We start from the raw sequence: 19,524 nt of genomic DNA, 5'->3' as shown, positions 1-19,524 counted from the left end.
GCTGGTTATAAAAATAGGGGGGACCCCACGTATTGTTATTATTATTATTATTTTTTTTTTAAATAATTGGAAAAAACTACGTGGGTTCCCTTTAATATTTCATAACCAGCCAGATACAACGCAGCAGCAGATTAGCATTACCAGGATGGGAAGGGTCCACTCTTTTTGGCTCTTCGCAGTCTAATAACACCAGCCTGCGGCCGCCCTAGTTCCCAACCATCGCTAAAATTGGTGGGATACTCAATCGTACTCGGCTCTTCCCGACACCCCTGGTGGCGGTGGGTACTGGGGTAATAATAGGGGTTAGTGCTAGCGTTAGCCGATGCAGAGGCTAAGCCCCGCCTTAGTAATAGACACTGTTAATCAGCCGGCAGCCATTACTAAGGTGGTAGTAATAAAGTTTAAAAATATACAAGGACATGGAAGAAATCTTTTATTGAAATAAAAACCCACACACAATCCTCGTTAACCATTTTATTGAGAATTAAAAAAAACGCCGTCATTGAAGTCCTCGAATCCGAAGTAGTCCAACATCTGAACTTGTAAAAAATCCAAAACAAAAAAAAAATTGGAACGCATAAAAAAGCAAAACAATTCTTATACTTACCTTTCCTGGGTCCAGCACAGAAGCCGCAATGTCAGCGTGCTGGGACCTATATCTAAGAGTATGTTCACACGTAGTGACCAAAAACGTCTGAAAATACGGAGCTGTTTTCAAGGGAAAACCGCTCCTGATTTTCAGACTTTTTTGAGCAACTCGCGTTTTTCGCTACGTTTTTGCGGCAGTTTTTGGAGCTGTTTTCATTGGAGTCTATGAAAAAACGGCTCCAAAAACGTCCCAAGAAGTGTCCTGCACTTCTTTTGACGAGCCGTCATTTTACACGCCGTATTTTGACAGCGACACGTAAAATGACAGCTCGTCTGCACAGAACATTGCAAGCAATGGGCAGATGTTTGCCGACGTATTGGACCCGTCTTTTCAGGTGTAATTGGAGGCGTAAAACGCCTCCATTACGTCTGAAAAGAGGTCGTGTGCACATACCCTAAGCCTATAGTGTGTGATACTCTCTGCTGAGCTACTGTATCTAATCCGATAATGTGTGATACTGTCTGCTGAGCCACTGTATCTAATCCTATCCATAGCTATAGGGTCGTAGTGCTATAGATACGCTGTCTTATATATATATATATATATATATTATATACACACACACACACATAAATTTTTTACTGCTGGGGCCCTGTATATAAGTCTATCATGTGTGATACTGTCTGCTGGGGCCATGTATCTAAGCCTATCATGTGTGATACTATCTGCTGGGGCCATGTATCTAAGCCTATCATGTGTGATACTGTCTGCTGGGGCCATGTATCTAAGCCTATCATGTGTGATACTATCTGCTGGGGCCATGTATCTAAGCCTATCATGTGTGATACTGTCTGCTGAAACAATCCAATTCTGTCCAGCGGTGCAGCTATAGGAGCCTTTGTCTTATAGATATGTTATCTCCGATATGTATGTAAAAGTTTATTTATTTTTCAGGGGGTAAATATGTCTCAGAGCTAATATATAGGGACACAACTAATATATGGGGGCACGAAAGAGAACTACTATTCTTCAGGGGTAAAAATGGGACATTAATGCTGTGTGGGAGGTATTACTGTGTAGGGAGTAGAAAGCTGGCACTAAAGCTGATCCAGAACTATTTATTTTGGGGGGGTTGGTGCCCTGTAAGGGACAGTATAGGTGGTATTGGGAGAGGCAGTTTATCAACATCACGTTTACCTCTAATTCCTCCAGGTACTGAAATACTCGAGCCTACAGATACCAGGTCTTGCGGAAATCACAACCTCCGTGTAACAGGAACATCAAGATTCACACATCGCAGAAACTGCACCATCTGGATTCATTGGCCCATGTTACATGTGACTGGTGAGTGATCCATGGTTACATCCTTCTGGCATTATGTTTCTGCCTTTATACTGCCGCCGCTCGAGTTGCACCGCAAAGGGGCCCACTAAGGTTCTATCGCCCAAGGGCCCACATAAACCTGGAGCTGGCCCTACCGCCTAGTGAGGTGATGACTGCATCCAGGCGGAGAATGAATGGAGAGGTGACCACACATGTGCACGACTCTCTCCATTCACCTGTATTGGAGTTCCAGAAACAGCCGAGCACGGCCAGAGGTGGAGCCGCATCTATCAGACATTTCTGGCATATCCTGGGGAGAAATGTCCGTGTTGGGATTCCCCTTTATTCCATGTGGTGACGGCTCTGAGAAGATGTTTCTCTCAATGATGAATAAGTGAGGTTCTGTGTTTCACACATGATGTTGTCCCCTGTATGATCTCCATCTTCTCCTTTCTTCATAAAGACCTCTGCAGTACTAGATCCTCCAGTTCCTCCAGTTTTCTCATCTTCTCCTCCACAACGTTCCTTCTCCTGAATGACCCACCAAGGATGGACAAGGACAGAAATGAGATGAGCAGAAGAATATTAGACTTCACATTGGAGATCATCTACCTGTTGAGCGGAGAGGTAAACTTTTCTACATTATAGAACAAGTCACACATAGGGAAGGGACAATACGTAATAGGAAGTAATAGGAAGTATCCAGTGTCCGGTATAACAGCGTCCAGACCTTCCAAGTGACGTCAAGAAGCTGAACATCAGCCACCAATATGGTCAGTTATGTGTCATGTCACCAATGCAGCAATAGTAATGTTGTAGAGCAATGAGAATGACAAGGAACCAGGAGGATCAGGATGACATCTATATAGAAACATAGGAGATGACGGCAGGAGGAGAGCACATGGTCCATCTAGTAGCCCATTCGTTCTATTTTCTCAATGTCTCTTTGTAGGTGAGGTCTCCAGTATTACAGATGTGGGGTCACTAGAGGTCTATACAGCGGGGTCACAATCTCCGTCTCTCTACTGAGGGGGGAATACTGTGTTCAGTTCTCTAAGTGTCTCTCTTCATACACAGGAGTACACAATAGTGAAGAAGACATCGGGTGACTGTACGACTCCCATCATCCATGAGTCAGGAGGATGGAGCAGTAGTCAGAGCCCCATCACAGAGCCTCCCCCTCACTCCCGGATACATGAGAAGAAGATCTTAGAACTGATCTACAAGATGACTGAGCTGCTGACTGGAGAGGTGACACTGCTGGGAATGCTGGGAAATTCTACAGTAACAGCACTGGAGGTGTCTGGGTGATGATTGTATCATTGTGTGTGTCAGGTTCCTATAAGATGTCAGGATGTCACTGTCTATTTCTCCATGGAGGAGTGGGAGTATCTAGAAGGGCACAAGGATCTGTACGAGGAGGTCATGATGGAGAACTATCGGCCCCGTACATCACAAGGTGAGAAGAGACAATGAGGTAATGTAGTTTGCTGTTTATGTCCAACAAATCCCAGGTGTTTCATTCATTCTCCATGGAGACAGTAAAACTGAGGACTGCCGGCCCCCGGCTGGACGCTGCAGCGTGTGGGGGGTAACACATGATTTTGGTTTTCTTTCGGGCGGCCACTCGACTAGTGAGGGGAAAAAGCGTGGTTAGTCAGTGCTCAGCCGAGCGGAGGTTCATTTATGTTTTGTGGCTGAATGTAAAGGCCGTTTGTTTTTATTTTGTATTTTGCCAAAAAAACACGCGGCAGGTCCTCTGTTCATACAGAACTTGTGTGTCCCGGTCTCCAGGCTGCATTTTAATCCCGCTGCAGAGCGAATTCCCACAATATATCGTTTTATTCTTTTACAATTTGTTTGGACGGATATAGAAATGCAGAAAAGCAGATAAAGGGGGATCAATACGAGAGAATAGGGAACATCAATGAACTGTTTCTACCCCAAATGTAACATTTTTTGCAATAAGGATGCGAAAATATTTTCTTGTTTTGTTTTTTACAAGAAGTGGCAAAGAAATGTCTTTACTATAAGGGTATGTTCACACGGCCTATTTTCGGCCCGTAATCGCCCGAAAAACGGGCCAAAAATCGGAAGCAGAACGCTGGAGGGATAAAATGGGATAACATACGCAACCCCCAGAAATACCATAAATAAAGACAAGTCTACAAATAGTTGGAAATAAAAGGCCGTAGTGTTTATTATGGGTAACAAATATATTCATAAATCTTTATAATCAACTTGAATAATTAAATGTCCAATAAATAAACCGTTTTCCACTCCGCATTAGCTGTGCGACAACCCACCAGCCAGAGCGGCCCCAAGCTGCCATGGCCCCCCAACTCCAACAGCCTCTTCTATGATATTTTGAAGGCCCAGATTAAAAATATCCAGGCCAATCTTCGAGAGATGGACCCGATCACCCCTATACAGACCAGCAATATAGCCTTCCAGATCCACGTGACGGAAGGAGATACCATGAATAGAGGACATGAACTTCATCATGCCTCTAGTCAATCGTTTACGGACTTTATCCAGAAAACAGGACTCGGCACATGACCAAGCCAAACGAGGAACGATCTCCGAAAAACATAAGACTGCTGTAATGGCCGGAAGGAGGTGAAGGGAAAGTGAGCCCTAATCTACCCACCGCCCTGTCCCTGCCTACTTGCAACGACTCGCCCTAGGCGACGAGGTACAACTGGGCGGCGGTCCCTACGCTGTCTAAGTGCACAGGAAAACAAACAGGGAACATGCAAGGGAAGGGGCAGTAGCCACGGAACGCCACGAGGAAACGGAGCGGCGAACGGACAGTCAGGACCAGGACGAAGTGAGTACACCCAAACGGGCAAGGAGACAGAAGCAAGCCAGGGGCAAAGCAAAGCAGGTTTAAGCAGAACTGCAGCAAGGCAGAAGCACGGCAGAAGCAGGCTGGAGCAAGCAGCAGTGGGGCCAGGAATCCAAAAGAATTACAAGCACTGAGGGAGAGAACAGGGCAGGTAATAAAGGACAGGGGGCGGAGCTAACTCCGACAGACCAGGCCGCGATAGGCTCTCCCACTCCTGAGCCTGCCACCCTGGTTGGTGGGAGATGGTGTCAGTCGAACAGGTCTGGCCTCAGGTGTGGATTGATTAATCCCAGGAGTATACCTAGATGAAGTACCTGGCAGATCCCTAACAGTACTCCCCCTTTTATGAGGGGCCACCGGACCCTTACTAAGGGGACCCGGTTTAGTGGGGAAGAGAAGGTGGAACCTCCTGATCAATACCCCAGCGTGAACATCACGGGCAGGTACCCAAGTCCTCTCCTCCGGCCCGTATCCTCTCCAATGGACCAGGTACTGGAGGGAGCCCTGGACCATCCTACTGTCCATAATCTTGGCCACCTCGAATTCCACCCCCTCAGGGGTGAGAACGGGAACAGGAGGTATCCTCGAGGGGGACCAGGACGGGGAGCAGCGTTTAAGGAGGGAGGCATGGAAGACGTCATGTATGCGAAATGATGGGGGGAGCTCCAGACGGAAGGATACAGGGTTGAGGACTTCAATGATCTTATAAGGTCCAATAAATCGGGGAGCAAACTTCCTGGACGGGACCTTAAGGCGCAAGTTCCTGGACGACAACCAGACCAAATCCCCGACGACAAACCGGGGGTTAGCAGAACGTCTACTATCCGCCTGAATCTTTTGTGCGCTCTGGGACGCCTCTAGGTTCTTCTGAACCTGGGCCCAGACGGTGCACAGTTCCCGATGAACATCCTCTACCTCAGGATTATTGGAACAACCAGGGGAGACGGAGGAGAATCTTGGGTTAAACCCGAAATTACAGAAAAACGGGGAGACCCCTGACGAGTTACTGACCCGGTTATTCAAGGAAAATTCAGCAAGGGGAAGGAATGAGACCCAATCGAATTGACAGTCAGAGATGAAACACCTTAAATATTGTTCCAGGGATTGGTTGGTCCTTTCCGTTTGGCCATTAGTTTCGGGATGGAAGGCGGAGGAGAAGGACAGATCAATCTCCAACTTTTTACAAAAAGCTCTCCAAAATAAGGAAACAAATTGTACCCCTCTGTCAGAAACGATATTGACTGGGGCCCCATGGAGACGCAGGATGTGTTTCACAAACAAAGAAGCTAACGTCTTGGCGTTAGGTAGCTTCTTAAGGGGCACAAAGTGGCACATCTTGCTGAAGCGGTCGACTACCACCCACACCACCGACTTGCCCTTAGATGGAGGCAAATCGGTGATAAAATCCATGGAGATATGGGTCCAAGGTCTCTGGGGAATGGGCAAGGAACGTAGTAGGCCCGCAGGTCGGGACCTAGGGGTTTTGGACCTAGCGCAAACCTCACAAGCGGCGACGTAAGCCCTAACGTCTTTAGGCAACCCAGGCCACCAATAGTTTCTGGTAATGAGGTGTTTGGTGCCCAAGATGCCAGGATGACCAGATAGAGCGGAGTCATGGTTTTCCCTGAGTACCCTCAGCCGGTATTGCAGGGGAACAAACAGTTTGTCCCCAGGAACGTTCCCGGGAGCTGCACCCTGATCAGCCGCGATATCAGAAGCTAAATCCGAATCCGTGGCAGAGACGATTATACCAGGGGGTAAAATACAAGCAGGATCCTTCTCAGAAGGAGGATTGGCCATGAAACTACGTGACAGAGCATCAGCCTTAATATTCTTGGACCCAGCCCTATAGGGAACCAAGAAATTAAATCTGGTAAAGAATAGTGCCCACCGAGCTTGTCTAGGATTAAGCCTCCGGGCCGATTCTAGGAAAACCAGATTCTTGTGATCCGTAAGGACCGTTACCTGGTGTCTGGCCCCCTCCAGGAAGTGCCGCCACTCCTCAAAAGCCCATTTAATGGCTAGAAGTTCGCGGTTGCCAATATCATAGTTACTCTCCGTGGGCGAAAACTTCCTAGAGAAGTAAGCACAGGGGCGGAGATGGGTGAGGGAGCTGGTACCCTGGGACAAGACGGCCCCCACTCCCACCTCGGAAGCGTCAACCTCCACAATAAATGGCTCCTCTTGGTTGGGCTGAATCAGCACGGGGGCCGAGATAAAGCACTTCTTGAGGGTCTCAAAGGCCTGGACGGCCTCAGGGGGCCAATGGAGGACATCAGCACCCTTGCGGGTAAGGTCCGTAAGAGGCTTAGCGACGACCGAGAAGTTGGCAATAAATCTCCTGTAATAGTTGGCGAACCCTAAAAAACACTGTAACGCCTTAAGGGAGGCAGGTTGGACCCATTCCGCCACAGCCTGAACCTTGGCAGGGTCCATGCGGAATTCATGAGGAGTGAGGATTTGCCCTAAAAATGGTATCTCCTGCACCCCAAAGACACATTTTTCAGTCTTAGCAAACAGATTATTCTCCCGAAGGACCTGGAGCACCTTCCTGACATGCTCCACGTGGGAGGACCAGTCCTTGGAAAACACCAGTATGTCATCAAGGTACACAACAAGAAAATTACCCAGGTACTCTCTCAGGATTTCATTAATAAAATTCTGGAAGACAGCAGGGGCATTACACAACCCAAAGGGCATGACCAGGTATTCGAAATGACCCTCGGGTGTGTTGAACGCAGTTTTCCACTCATCCCCCTCTTTGATGCGGATAAGGTTATATGCCCCCCGTAGATCGAACTTAGAAAACCATTGGGCTCCCTGAACCTGATTAAAAAGATCCGGAATCAAAGGAAGTGGGTACTGGTTCCTTACGGTGACCTTATTCAGGTTACGATAATCAATGCACGGCCTAAGACCACCATCCTTCTTCCCCACGAAGAAGAAGCCAGCACCTACAGGAGAAGTCGAGGGGCGAATGAAACCCTTGGCCAGGCATTCTTGGATATATTCCCTCATAGCTTTACGTTCAGGACATGAAAGATTAAATATCCTCCCCTTAGGAAGCTTGGCACCAGGCACCAAATCGATAGCGCAATCGTAATCTCTATGGGGGGGCAACACCTCGGAGGCCTCCTTAGAAAACACATCGGCGAAGTCCTGAACAAACTCAGGAAGCGTGTTTACCTCCTCCCGGGGAGAAATAGAGTTAACAGAAAGACATGACATAAGACATTCATTACCCCATTTGGTGAGATCCCCAGTATTCCAATCAAACGTGGGATTATGCAACTGCAACCAGGGAAGGCCTAAAACCAGATCAGACGATAATCCCTGCATCACCAGTACAAAGCACTGCTCCAAATGCATGGAGCCAACAAGGAGTTCAAAAACAGGAGTATGCTGAGTAAAATAACCATTAGCAAGGGGAGTTGAGTCGATTCCTACTACAGGGATAGGATAAGGTAAATCAATACAAGGCATCTTTAGAGACATAGCAAATTCCGCAGACATGATATTAGCAGATGACCCTGAATCCACGAAAGCACTGCCCGTGGCAGCCCGGCCAGCAAACGAGACCTGAAAGGGAAGCAAAATTTTATTGCGTTTCACATTAACGGGAAATACCTGTGCGCCCAAGTGACCTCCCCGATGATCACTTAGGCGCGGAAGTTTTCCGGCTTCTTATTCTTGCGCCTGGGACAGGTGTTCAGTAGATGCTTGTCGTCCCCACAGTAGAAGCAGAGACCATTCATTCTGCGAAACTCCCTACGTTGTCGAGGGGACATGGAGGCCCCGAGTTGCATAGGTACCTCCGAGTCCTCCGTGGAGGGGCGAGGAGACGGGACCTCGGGGGGGATCGCAGAAAAGTCAGAGGGGAGCACACTGAAGCGTTCTAGCTGACGTTCCCTGAGACGTCGGTCAAGTCGTACTGCTAGGGCCATAACCTGGTCAAGGGAGTCAGATGAGGGGTAGCTAACCAGCAGATCCTTCAGGGCGTCAGATAATCCTAACCTAAACTGGCACCTTAGGGCCGGATCGTTCCACTGAGAAGCTACGCACCACTTCCTAAAATCAGAACAGTATTCCTCAACCGGTCTCCTACCCTGACGTAAGGTCACCAGCTGACTCTCGGCTAAGGCAGTCCTGTCAGTCTCGTCGTAAATGAGTCCGAGGGCAGAGAAAAAACGATCAACAGAGGAAAGTTCAGGGGCGTCAGGAGCCAAGGAGAAGGCCCACTCTTGGGGCCCTTCCTGGAGTCGGGATATGATGATACCCACCCGCTGGTTCTCGGAACCTGAGGAGTGGGGCTTTAGGCGGAAATACAGTCTGCAACTCTCCCGGAAGGAGAGAAACGTCTTACGGTCCCCTGAGAACCGGTCAGGTAACTTGAGGTCGGGTTCTAGAGGTGAGGTGAGGGGTACTACTAAAGCAGCGTCACCCTGATTGACCCTTTGGGCCAGGGCCTGGACCTGTAGGGAGAGGCCCTGCATCTGCTGGGCCAGGGTCTCAAGGGGGTCCATGATAGCGTCAGCGTAGGAGAAATGGTAGACTAGGTAAGGGCTTGTAATTATGTAATGGCCGGAAGGAGGTGAAGGGAAAGTGAGCCCTAATCTACCCACCGCCCTGTCCCTGCCTACTTGCAACGACTCGCCCTAGGCGACGAGGTACAACTGGGCGGCGGTCCCTACGCTGTCTAAGTGCACAGGAAAACAAACAGGGAACATGCAAGGGAAGGGGCAGTAGCCACGGAACGCCACGAGGAAACGGAGCGGCGAACGGACAGTCAGGACCAGGACGAAGTGAGTACACCCAAACGGGAAAGGAGACAGAAGCAAGCCAGGGGCAAATCAAAGCAGGTTTAAGCAGAACTGCAGCAAGGCAGAAGCACGGCAGAAGCAGGCTGGAGCAAGCAGCAGTGGGGCCAGGAATCCAAAAGAATTACAAGCACTGAGGGAGAGAACAGGGCAGGTAATAAAGGACAGGGGGCGGAGCTAACTCCGACAGACCAGGCCGCGATAGGCTCTCCCACTCCTGAGCCTGCCACCCTGGTTGGTGGGAGATGGTGTCAGTCGAACAGGTCTGGCCTCAGGTGTGGATTGATTAATCCCAGGAGTATACCTAGATGAAGTACCTGGCAGATCCCTAACAACTGCATTAGGAAAAAGCCCATCAAAAAACAAAAAGGACCTCTTCATTGCAGCCAACAATTGGACTATGGGAACACGGCCCACATCATTACCTCCTGCATGAATGATGACAACATCCGGCGGTTGCCAAAGTTAACGTTTCTCCTGAAAAGTATCCTCCAGCTGACTCCATTCCAAACCCCGTACACCTGCCCAAAATACGTTACAGGTATCAAATGATAGATTCTCACTGTAAGTCCTGGATACTGCAGGTCTATGGGCCCAGAATATAAAGGAATGGCCTAAAATCCAGACCACTAACTTCTTCAACCTATAAAATAATCAAGAAAGAATTAAATCGGGCCGGACATCTAATTTAAATCTATCTGAACGCCATCTACCAATCCGCTTAATGACGGAGTCTGAAAGACCCAAACTCGCCGCCTCAGTAGCGGCATCAATTCTAAGAGAACGAGAAGAGAATTTAAAGTGTAAAAACAATGAACATTTCTTCAAAACGCTATTAAACTGATCAACTGTAAACCGGTGAACCATCCAAATGTGAAAATAAAGAAACCGAACTACAACACCTACCGCTATAAACTGCCTAATACTACAAACCGCACAAAACCCGATATCTGTAAGACAATTAATCCGAGCCACGGAACCCAAACCACGCTGATCCGTTCTTGATCGTCTTAGAAAAAGCGAGATTGAGCTGTGATCCACCTGTATATCTGTAAAACATAAACCAGCCAAGATGGTTCTATTGAAAAAAGGAAACCCCCCGACAAAATACTAGAAACAGAACTACGTGAAAACTGATTCAAGAACAAACGCCCGACAAGAGATAAAGCTAAATCCACTTCACAAACGTATGAATCAGAACCGTTCCTCACAGAAGTAGCACCAGCTGCCCCGTGCCTGCACGTGTCCAGACCATGTTGTATGAGAGGCCGAACCTTGCAAGGAATAAAAAATGACACCCATATCAGATCCCACAGATGCTTCGGACACTCTACTCCTTCCATGTCGGCTGAGGGGACCAAGGAACGGAATTTTTCCAGCTGGCAACGTGAGAGCGAATCGGCTATTACATTGTGAGTACCACTAAAATGACTAGCTTTCAACCATATGTTAAACTTCAAGCATAACACCACTAGATGGCGCATGAGCTTAACTACCGAGTCACATTTAGAAGATAAGCAATTGATAGCAAATACTACACCCATATTATCAGCGTTCAAAATAATATGTTTAATCCGGAAAAACTGGCCCCCCCCAATGACAATGGCGACCACCACAGGGAATAATTCCAATAAAACTATGTTTTTCGTGACACCATGACAGATCCAGGCTTCATTCCATGGTTCGGCACACCAATGATCCTTCCAAAAGGCACCGAAGCCAATAGATCCAGAAGCATCAGTGTAAAGGCCTAACGCCTCCGAATCAACAAACTCTTCTTACCACTAAGAATGACCATTCAAATTTTGAAGGAAAGCCAACCACATGTTTAAACCTTCCTTCAAAACTCTAGTAAGCCTAATATGAGCAAAAGGAGACTTCAGACCCCTAGTGGACATATATATGTGTCTGGAAAAAATACGCCACATTGGGATCACCCTAGAAGCAAATGCCAAATTACCCAACAGCGACTGCATGAATCATGAATAACAACCCATTCAAGGAAAGAAGTAGAGGATTCAAAATAAAAACCTGATCACGTAAAAGCCATAGGTAAAGCCTAACTAATTAAAACCAACATTACAAAGGAAAAGCGGACTTGATGTCCGCTTTATCAAGCAAGCCCCCCCTACCAAAACTGCGCCACAGGGCTAAGGCTTGGTCAAAGGTGCGTACATAACGGAGGCCTCAGACTTATCCACAGAATCATTTAACGGTGACTTCCTCGGATAATAGAGATGATTGATTAATCTGAAACTACCCACCTCTTTCTTTAGAACTAAACCCAAAGCAGATCATCTAAAATTGTCAAAAGGAGGGGAAGAAAAATGACCCTCAATCCTGCCTTCCGACAATTTCTCCTGCAGCTTAACCCCTTCCTGACACCCGCCGTATATATACGGCGCACGCCGGGTGGAAGAATATGGAGCGAGCTCACGGGCTGAGACCGCTCCATAGCGCGAGTTGTGTCGGCTGTGTGTTACAGCCGACTCTTCCGGGTAACGAGCGGGATCCCGTTTGAGCGCGATGCCGCTTGTTTGTATGGCTGCCAGGGGGCCTGATGAAGTCCCCCTGGTCTGCCATCTTTGTACTCCTATGAAGCCCTGCCTCCGGGCTGTCAGAATCGCGATATACTGCAATACATTAGTATTGCAATATATGGTGCAAGTGATCTAACGATCACTGGTTAAAGTCCCTTAGGGGGACAAGTAAAAAAAAGTAACATTTTTAACAAATAAAAAAAAATGAAAAGCTCGAAAAAAACACCTTTTCCCATTTTCCCTCAAGCACAATGTAAAAAATAAATAAAAAGCTAACATAAGTGGTAACGACGCGTCCGTAAAAGTCTGAACTACTACAATCTATCATTATTTAGTCCGAACGGTGAACGCCGTAAAAAATAACTTCACATCAGAATTGCTGTTTTTTTAGTCCCTTCTTCTCCCACAAAAAAATGAAATAAAAAGTGATCAAAAAGTCTCACGTACCCCAAAATGGTACCAATATAAACTGCCGCTCACCCCGCAAAAAATAAGCCCTCACACGGCTAAATCGACAGAAAAATAAAAACGTTATGTCTCTCAGAATGTGGCGACAAAACTCAAATTGTATTTTTAACAATCAGTTTTTTCCTTGTAAAAGTAGTAATACAAAGAAAACGATATAATTTTGGTATCGCTGTAATCGTATTGACCCACAGAATAAAGTTAACATGCCGTTTTTACCGTACGGTGAACGCCGTAAAAACAAAACCACCCAAAAGGAATGAGGTATTGCTGTTTTTTTCCTATTCCCCCCCCACATATATTATTTCTCGTTTCCCACTACATTATATGGTGCTGTGAAAATCTACAACTCGTCCCGCAAAAAACAAGCCCCATATGGCAATATTGATGGAAAAATAAAGAGTTATGGCTTTTGGAATGTGGGGAGGAAAAAACAAAAGTGAAAATCCGAAAAGTGGCGGGAAGGGGTTAATATGTACAATCTCATTAAAATTAACAGATTTCAGACACTTCACCCATGTACAACCAGAGCCAGTAAACTCTGGCACAAAAAATCCATTGTACAATAGCTCAGCCCTCATTCGGTTTGGATACGCCTCGAGCCAAGGTAACATGTTCACTAAACTCACTGGCGTCAGCGCTCTTGGATACCGACTCTTTGGTACTTGGTTGCTGCTGAGCCGTCTGATTGGCCTTCTTGAAGCAGCGCACCATGTGATGTGATCCCGCACAATGCGAACATTCATGACGGTAGCGACAATTTTGCCAACTGTTTTGCACTACTAACCTTTTGAGGGATCATCAGGTTAATCCATAAACCAACGTCCTTCTGCCCCCATTTAACATTGGGGTGGACAGCCAATTTCTGACGGAACATCTCGTCATAGGAACACCAGGCAAAACCGCCAAAGTTCCTAAACGCTTCCAATAATATATCCAAATGCTGGAATAAAGCAGAACATTTCTCAGGACATCTCTCGCCCAAGATAGAAGAATAAACACCAAATGCCTGTAACCAATTATTAACCCTTTCCCGATCTATGACGAAAATGAACGTCATGATCGGGTATTGGTTCTCGCACCAGGCTGTTCATTTTCGTCACTATATCAAACTGTCACTCTGTGTATACACAGAGCAACAAGACCGCGCTGCCAGCTGTCCCAGACAGCTGACACTCCAGGCTTGCCGGTCAGCGGACCATCGCCGCTGCTTTAGGCAATTAACGCCTTAAATGCGGCAACTGATTGTGATCGCCGTATTTAAGGGTTTTGAAGCACATCGACAGCCCCCACAAAGTGATTGTGCGGGCTAACGATGCATGTTGTGGAAATCGGAGGCCAGACAATGACCTCCAGGTTGCCATGTACGGAAGCCTCACAATGACAGAATACATTACACTACGTAGGTAATGTAATGTACTCCAGCAGCGATCAAAGCTACAAGTCTAAATGTCTTCTACTGGGACAAGTAAAAAAAGTAATAAAAATGTTTTAAAAAAAGTGTACAAATAAGTTATAAGTTACATAAACAAAAAATGATTTTTTTTTTCCTATAATAAGACATTTATGGGGAGAAAATGAACACGTTAAAAAAAAAAAAAAAAAGTACACATATCTGGTATCACCGCGTTAATTACGACCCTAAACTGAAACTATAATGTTATTTTTCCCGCACGATGAACACCCCCCAAAAAATCAGTAAAAAACAATCGCTATTTTTTTGGTCACCACCCCTCCCAAAATAAAGAATAAAAAGTGATCAAAAAGTCGGATGTACCCGAAAATAGTACCGATAAAAACTACAACCCGTTCCGCAAAACAACAAGCCCTTACACAGCTTTTTTGACTAAAAAATAAAAAAGTTATGGCTCTCAGAATATGGCGACACCAAATTTTTTTTTATTTATCTTTTTATAAAAAAGTGATTTTATTGCGCAAACGCTGAAAAACATAATAAAACCTATATACATTTGGTATCGCCGTAATCGTACCGACCCGCAGAATAAAGTAAAAATGTCATTTATAGCACGCGGTGAACGCTGCAAAAAAAATAAACTAAAAAACATTGTCAGAATTGCTGGGTTTTTGGTCAGGATTGCAAACAATTGAATAAAAAGTGATCAAAAAAACCGCATGTACCCAAAATGGTACCAATGAAAACTACATATTGTCCCGCAACAAATAAGCCCTCGCACAGCTCCGGTGGAGAAAAAAATAAAGTTCTTGCTCTCAGAATATGGCGATGCAAAATGTGCAGAACGTTCCAAAATCGGATAAGATCGGGCGCCATTTATCAGTGCGACACTGGCCACACATCTATGAATTATTATTTATTTACCGCATTATTATACCCTCTTATTATGCCCAGATGTACTCCTCACAGATTACATATACCCTGATGTTCTCCGCACAGATTACATATACCCTGATGTTCTCTGCACAGATTACATATACCCCCACATTATAAACTGAAATACCAGCAAAACCCCAAACAGAACTATTACCAAGCAAAATCTGCACTCCAAAAGCCAAATGGCGCTCCTTCCCTTCTGAGCCCTACAGCGTACCCAAACAGCATTTTGCGTCCACATATATGGTATCGCCATACCCGGGAGAACCCGCTTAACGTTTTATGAGGTATTTGTCTTCAGTGGTGCAAACTGGGCACAACATATTGTGCACTAAAATGGCATATCAGTGGAAAATTGCAATATTCACACCATCCGCTGTGCATTAACCCCTTTGCGCACTATGACTTGATAGCATGTCATGGTGCGGGGTGTGTTGTATGGAGCAGGCTCACATGCTGAGCCCGCTCCATACGCTACGGGTTTCAGCTGTGTATTACAGCTGACACTTAGGGCGGATTTACACGAACGTGATTTACGTCCGTGCAACCCGCACGGACCTATGCAAGTCTATGGGGCAGTGCAGACTGTCCGTGAGTTTTGCGCAGCGTGAGTCCGCGGCGTAAAACTCACGACATGTTCTATATTTCTGCGTTTTTCGCGCATCACGCACCCATTGAGGTCAATGGGTGCGTGAAAATAACGCGCGCCACACGGAAGCACTTCCGTGGAACGCGCGTTATTCGCGCAACAGCAGTAAAAGAATAAATGTGCATCCATATGAACAGGACACACGGAGCTGTCAAGTGCCTTTTGCACACGCAAAATGCCGCGGTTTTTGCGTGCGCAAACCGCACACGCTCGCGTACATCCTACCTAACTGACAGGAACAGCGATCGCGCGGTTACAGAAGCCTGTAAAAATAACAATATACTGCAATTAAGGGGACTAATAAAATGTGTAGAAGTATTAAAGTTATTAGTAATTTTTTTTTTCCCCCATTTTTTTCTAAAGTAATGGAAAAAAAAGAACAAAATTGGTATCGCTACGTCAGTTAAAGGCCGAACTATTACAATATGCCATTATTTAATTCGCACGGTGAACACCGTAAAAAACGTAAATAATTCAAGCCACCAAAATCAGTTTTTTTGTCACCTTAGCTCTCCAAAAAAATTTAATACAACTTTTTGATAATTTTTTATGTACCAAAAAATGGTACCAATAAAAACTACAGCTCGTCCTGCAAAAAATAAGACCTCCCAACACTCAATCAACCGAAAAATAAAAAAGTTACGGCTCTCAGAATGTGGTGAAACAAAACAATTTTTATTTTAACAATTAGATTTTTCTTTGTAAAAGTAGTATAATATAAAAAAAAAACCTATATAAATTTGGTATCACCGTAATTGTATTGAGCCGCAGAATAAAGTAAAGTTTTCGTTTTTACCGCACGGCGAAAGCTGTAAAAACGAAACAAAAAAAAATTGAATCAGATTTTCTTCCAATTTCAGCCCGCAAAAATTATTTTTTTCAGTTTCCCAGTACATTTTATGGCACTTTAACTGGTGTCAATAGAAACTACAATTCCTCCCGCAAGAAATAAGCCCTCACATCACTCTACTGACGGAAAAAAAAACTTATGGCTCTTGGAAGGCGGGGAGTGAAAAACTAAAATAAGAAAGCAAAAAATGGATCAGTCCTGAAAGGGTTAATTCATTTCTAATGAAAAACCGTATGACCACATGTGGGGTATCTCCGTACTGGGGAGAAATTGCTTTATAAAAAATGTTTTTTGTTTTTTCTCCTTTATTCCTTGTAATAATGAGAAAATGCAACATTTTAGTGGAAAAAATTTTAATGTTAAAGAGGCTCTGTCACCAGATTTTGCAGCCCCTATCTGCTATTGCAGCAGATCGGCGCTGCAATGTAGAGAACAGTAACGTTTTTGTTTTTAAAAACGAGCATTTTTGGCCAAGTTATGACCATTTTCGTATTTATGCAAATGAGGCTTGCAAAAGTACAACTGGGCGTGTTGAAAAGTAAAAGTACAACTGGGCGTGTATTAGGTGCGTACATCGGGGCGTGTTTACTACTTTTACTAGCTGGGCGTTCTGACGAGAATTATCATCCACTTCTCTTCACAACGCCCAGCTTCTGGCAGTGCAGACACAGCCGTGTTCTCCAGAGATCACGCTGTGTCGTCACTCACAGGTCCTGCATCGTGTCAGACGAGCGAGGACACATCGGCACCAGAGGCTACAGATGATTCTGCAGCAGCATCGGCGTTTGCAGGTAAGTCGATGTAGCTACTTACCTGCAAATGCTGATGCTGCTGCAGAATCAACTGTAGCCTCTGGTGCCGACACGATGCAGGACCTGTGAGTGACGTCACAGATCTGCACTGCCAGAAGCTGGGCGTTCAGAAGAGAAGTGGACGATACTTCTCATCAGAAAGCCCAGCTAGTAAAAGTAGTAAACACGCCCCGATGTACGCACATAATACACGCCCAGTTGTACTTTTACTTTAAACACGCCCAGTTGTACTTTTGCAAGCCTCATTTGCATAAATACGAAAATGGTCATAACTTGGCCAAAAATGCTCGTTTTTTAAAAATAAAAACGTTACTGTAATCTACATTGCAGCGCCTATCTGCTTCAATAGCAGATAGGGGTTGCAAAATCTGGTGACAGAGCCTCTTTAACTTTCGTGGCCTAATTCTAATAAATTCTGCAAAAGACCCGTAGGGTCTAAATGCTCACTATACCCCTAGAAAAATTCCTTGAGGGTTTTTTCCAAAATGGCGTCCCTTTTGGGGGGTTTCCACGGTTTTGGTCCCTCCAGTACATTGCAAACGCGACATGGCACCAAAAACCAATCCAGCAAAATCCAAATGGTGCTACTTCCATTCTGAGCCCTTCTGTTGGTCCAATCAGCAGTTTATTACCACATATGGGGTATTGCCGTAATCAGGAGAAAATGCTTTACAAATGTTGTAGTTCTTTATTTTCCTTTATTCCTTGTAAAAATTAAAAATGTCTGTTTTTTCATAAAAAAGGTTGATTTTCATTTTCACAGACTAATTCCAATATATTTAGCGAAAAACCTGTGTGGTCAAAATGCTAACTATACCCCTAGATAAATTCCATGAGAGGTGTAGTTTCCAAAATGGGTTCACTTTTGGGGGATTACCCCTGTTTTATTCCCTCCAGGGCATTGCAAATACGACATGGCACTGAAAACCATTCCAGCAAAATCAGAAATCCAAAATCCAAATGGTGCTCCTTCTCTTCTGAGCCCTGCTGTGGGTCCAAACAGCAGTTTATTCCCACCTATGGGGTATTGTCGTAATCGGGAGACATTGCTTTACAAATATTGGGGTGCATTTTCTTCGTTATTTCTTGTAAATATTAAAAATTTTTATATGGTTTCAGAAAAAAAAGTAGATTTTAATTTTTACAGACTAATTCCAATATATTTATCGAAAAACCTGTGTGGTCAAAATGCTAACTACACCCCTTGCTAAACTCCTTGAGAGGTGTACCTTCCGGGGTGTTTCTACTGTTTTGGCACCACAAGACCTCTTCAAACCCGACAAGGTGGCTAAAATATAATTTAAAAAAAAAGGGGGCCCAAAATCCTCTAGGTGCTTCTTTGCTTCTGAGTCTGGTGTTTCAGTCCATTAGCGCACTAGGACCACATGTGGGATATTTCTAAAAGCTGCTGAATCTGAGCAATAAAATATTGAGTTGCATTTCTCGGGTAAAACCTTCTGTGGTACAAAAAAAAAATTGAGAAATTAATTTTGGCCAAAAAAAATAAATTTGGCAAATTGCCCTCTACTTTGTTTTAATTCCTGTGAAACGCCCAAAGGGTTAAAACACTTTGTGAATGCTGATTCGAATACCTTGAGGGGTGCAGTTTTCAAAATAAGGTGATTTATGGGGATTTTCTAATATGTAAGGCCCTCAAAGCCACTTCAGAACTGAACTGGTCGCTGCAAAAATAGCCTTTTGACGTTTTCTTTAGCAGCAATTTCTCATATTTTAAAGTTTTAAGCCTTGTAACGTCCTAGAAAAATAAAAGGACGTTAAAAAAACGATGCAAACATAAAGTAGACATATAGGGAAATGTTAACTAGTTAGTTAGTTAGAAAAATGCATTTTTTTGCACATTTTCTCTAAATTTTGGTGTTTTTCAGAAATAAATACCGAATTTATCTACCAAAACAATCTCAACAACTTCGGAATGCTTTTACCTATCCAAGCGATTCTATTACCACATAAAGTAACACATGTCAGATTTGAAAAAATCGGCTGTGTCCTGAAGGCCAAAACAGGCTTGGTCCTGAAGGGGTTAAAGGTTTTAGGAATATTAGATCTTTTTTTATCGTCCTCCTTCTCATCCATTTTTTCATTTTGAATCCCTTTATACGAAGGCAATAACGAAAAAATATCCACATAATCTCCTTTTTTAAATGTTATCCTTCACACTAGAAGATAAATGAAAACCCAGTGGGGATATATCACATGTCAAAGCCTCCTTAAAACAAACTACAGCTACTCCAGGGGCAGCATTAACAATAGGAGCTTTCAC

At 44.8% G+C, this 19,524-nt stretch overlaps 1 protein-coding gene across 1 annotated transcript in view; it reads left to right on the top strand.

The window, feature by feature from the left end:
• Positions 1-19,524, top strand: part of LOC142657419 (uncharacterized) — an 80,986-nt gene that overhangs the window by 20,199 nt on the left and 41,263 nt on the right. The window contains exons 3-6 of the mRNA XM_075832475.1: positions 1,802-1,933; positions 2,376-2,539; positions 2,990-3,163; positions 3,248-3,371. Coding sequence (XP_075688590.1) covers positions 1,918-1,933; positions 2,376-2,539; positions 2,990-3,163; positions 3,248-3,371 — 478 coding nt within the window. The 5' untranslated portion in view covers positions 1,802-1,917. The remainder of the gene's footprint in view (positions 1-1,801; positions 1,934-2,375; positions 2,540-2,989; positions 3,164-3,247; positions 3,372-19,524) is intronic.

This window comes from Rhinoderma darwinii, chromosome 1, assembly GCF_050947455.1.
Source record: "Rhinoderma darwinii isolate aRhiDar2 chromosome 1, aRhiDar2.hap1, whole genome shotgun sequence".
Taxonomy (NCBI): domain Eukaryota; kingdom Metazoa; phylum Chordata; class Amphibia; order Anura; family Rhinodermatidae; genus Rhinoderma; species Rhinoderma darwinii.
Note: the sequence above shows the minus strand (reverse complement) of the source record. Positions and strands in the feature narration are given on the sequence as shown.